General features: G+C 33.9%; 1 protein-coding gene across 3 annotated transcripts in view; it reads left to right on the forward strand.

The window, feature by feature from the left end:
• Positions 1 to 2,500, forward strand: part of LOC116846861 (four and a half LIM domains protein 2) — a 642,247-nt gene that overhangs the window by 190,199 nt on the left and 449,548 nt on the right. Inside the window, exon 1 of one of the 3 annotated variants that reach the window (XM_032821226.1) lies at positions 219 to 402. The exons of the other annotated variants lie outside the window; for them this stretch is intronic. Within the exon in view, the coding sequence (XP_032677117.1) occupies positions 314 to 402 (89 nt within the window). The 5' untranslated portion in view covers positions 219 to 313. Of the gene's footprint in view, positions 1 to 218; positions 403 to 2,500 lie in introns of those variants that run through there. 3 annotated transcript variants of the gene reach the window in all.

The following is a 2,500-nucleotide window of genomic DNA, read 5'->3' on the forward strand; positions in this document are numbered from 1 at the left end:
CCTCTCGCAATCGCCGGAATCCTTTCGACTCTTCTCACTTCTTCATCGCTGCGATTTTGCAGTTAGAGATACGGTCGCTTTCGACAGAGATAGATAGATTCGTGCATTCCACTCCAATCAAGAAGATTCGGCAGTCGCCAGTGGTCGCTGATGGTCGTGTCGGGTCGATCGAGATCTAGTCAGCTGGTCAGAGGCGACTCGGTGGTCGGTGAACTTCTTCGCGATTCTCATCGCGCATCTCCACGTGGCCGGCACGTGCAGACAACGAGTTCGCACGCGCGCGCGCGCGCACGCGATCGCAGCACCACCCGAAATGGGAGCCAAGCGGGAGAATTCGAAGCACGCGAGCGACGTTCTCGAGAACGAGGTGCGTCGGGAGGACGAGATTTGTCACGACAGACGGTGAGTGCTCGCAAATAATTATGATAAGCGAGGCGCCGGGATGTGCGCGAGGAGATAATGGTCGGAAAGACTGTAGCATCTTCATCTCGACATGAAGACGCATTCGCTATTCGATAGCGAAAATTCATGGAGGAATCAATTTTTCTATTGGATACGAATGCACGAAGTTCATGGAAGGAACACTGAACATTTTTTTTACTTGGAACTAAAATATTTCGTACATACGATTTAGTTGACGTTACATTTTTTTACTTTTTTTATATTTAATATATTTTATATATAATATATATATAAAATATATATAATATATTATTATATTATATATAATATATTTTTTATATATATTTTATATATAATATATTTTTTTATATATAATATATTTAAATTTAATATTTAATGTAAAATATTTTATATTTTTTACATTTTTTACTTTAACTCAAATACAATGTATTATTGAGAAAGCAAAATACAGCGGGAATTAAATTTTTTGGTTGCAATTACCAAACATTTGATTCCATGTTAACCATATCATGGTGTATCAAATTTTCGTTTCGACAACAAAATCTTTTTTTCAGTGAAAAGGTGTTGCATTGTTTTTTTTGTTTTTGTCACATATTAAACAGTGCTCCTATTTATTGCACGTACTTTCATTGCGTAAAAACATTTGTAATTCTGTAAAATCAATACGACGTAAACTTTGTAGAAGAATGTCAGTGTTCTGTCGGTTAAGTTGGTTTTCAGCTTTTTTTACTTGGAACTAAAATATTTCGTACATACGATTTGGTTGACGTTACATTTTTTTACTTTTTTTATATTTAATATATTTTATATATAATATATTTTTTATATATAATATATATATAAAATATATATAATATATTATTATATTATATATAATATATTTTTTATATATATTTTATATATAATATATTTTTTTATATATAATATATTTAAATTTAATATTTAATGTAAAATATTTTATATTTTTTACATTTTTACTTTAACTCAAATACTTTTATAAAAATACAAATATTTATTACAAATATTTTTACTTTAACTCAAATACTATTATATGTATTATTGAGAAAGCAAAATACAGCGGGAATTAAATTTTTTGATTGTAATTACCAAACATTTGATTCCATGTTAACCATATCATGGTGTATCAAATTTTCGTTTCGACAACAAAATCTTTTTTTCAGTGAAAAGGTGTTGCATTGTTTTTTTTGTTTTTGTCACATATTAAACAGTGCTCCTATTTATTGCACGTACTTTCATTGCGTAAAAACATTTGTAATTCTGTAAAATCAATACGACGTAAACTTTGTAGAAGAATGTCAGTGTTCTGTCGGTTAAGTTGGTTTTCAGCTTCAGCATCCCCTTAAATATAATATACTTGACATTAATATACTTACTATTATTAAATTACATGCTATTATTTTTAACGAAGAATTCAGAGTAGGTGGATAAGCGATGTTAGTTGTCGAGGCGCTCAACGCTGACAAATGAAATGTTAGAATAAGTAATGGTCTTTCGTCCAATCCTCATGTTCAATTTCGCGCGAATTTACGGCCGAGTAGATATATCTGCCGGATCTGGGACACCCTGGATGCAGATCTAGTTTGGTGCGCGTCCATTCGGTGGTTTTCGTATACACGTTCTCGTCGGAATAGATTTCGCGAGTATTGCTCGGAGGTAATTCGGGAAACATTTTCGAAGCAGTTATTCTCGGCCGCTCGATTTCAACACGTGTCATTATAAGCGTGTTCGGATGCGGCAGGATTTATGCGTGCATCAGTCAGTGATTCGCGTTAAGGTCCATTCACACCGGCGTAAGCGCAATTGATAACACGCTTAAGGGACGTCTACATTGGAAGTAAGCAGTAAGAAGTAGGAAGTAAGAATAAGAAATTGACCAATCATAGTTGATTATTCTTCTCACATTCGACTGTGGTTGGTCAATTTCTTACTCTTACTTCCTACTTCTTGCTATTTACTTCCAATATAGACGTCCCTTTACACTACTGCGATGCATCTAGCCTGGCGACAAATATTTATCGACGGACTTTTGTAGGAAATCAATTGTGAGAGAAAGACG

This window comes from Odontomachus brunneus, unplaced genomic scaffold (genome assembly GCF_010583005.1).
Source record: "Odontomachus brunneus isolate Ranch 3 - 2012 unplaced genomic scaffold, Obru_v1 Obru_scaffold_071, whole genome shotgun sequence".
Taxonomy (NCBI): Eukaryota; Metazoa; Arthropoda; class Insecta; order Hymenoptera; family Formicidae; genus Odontomachus; species Odontomachus brunneus.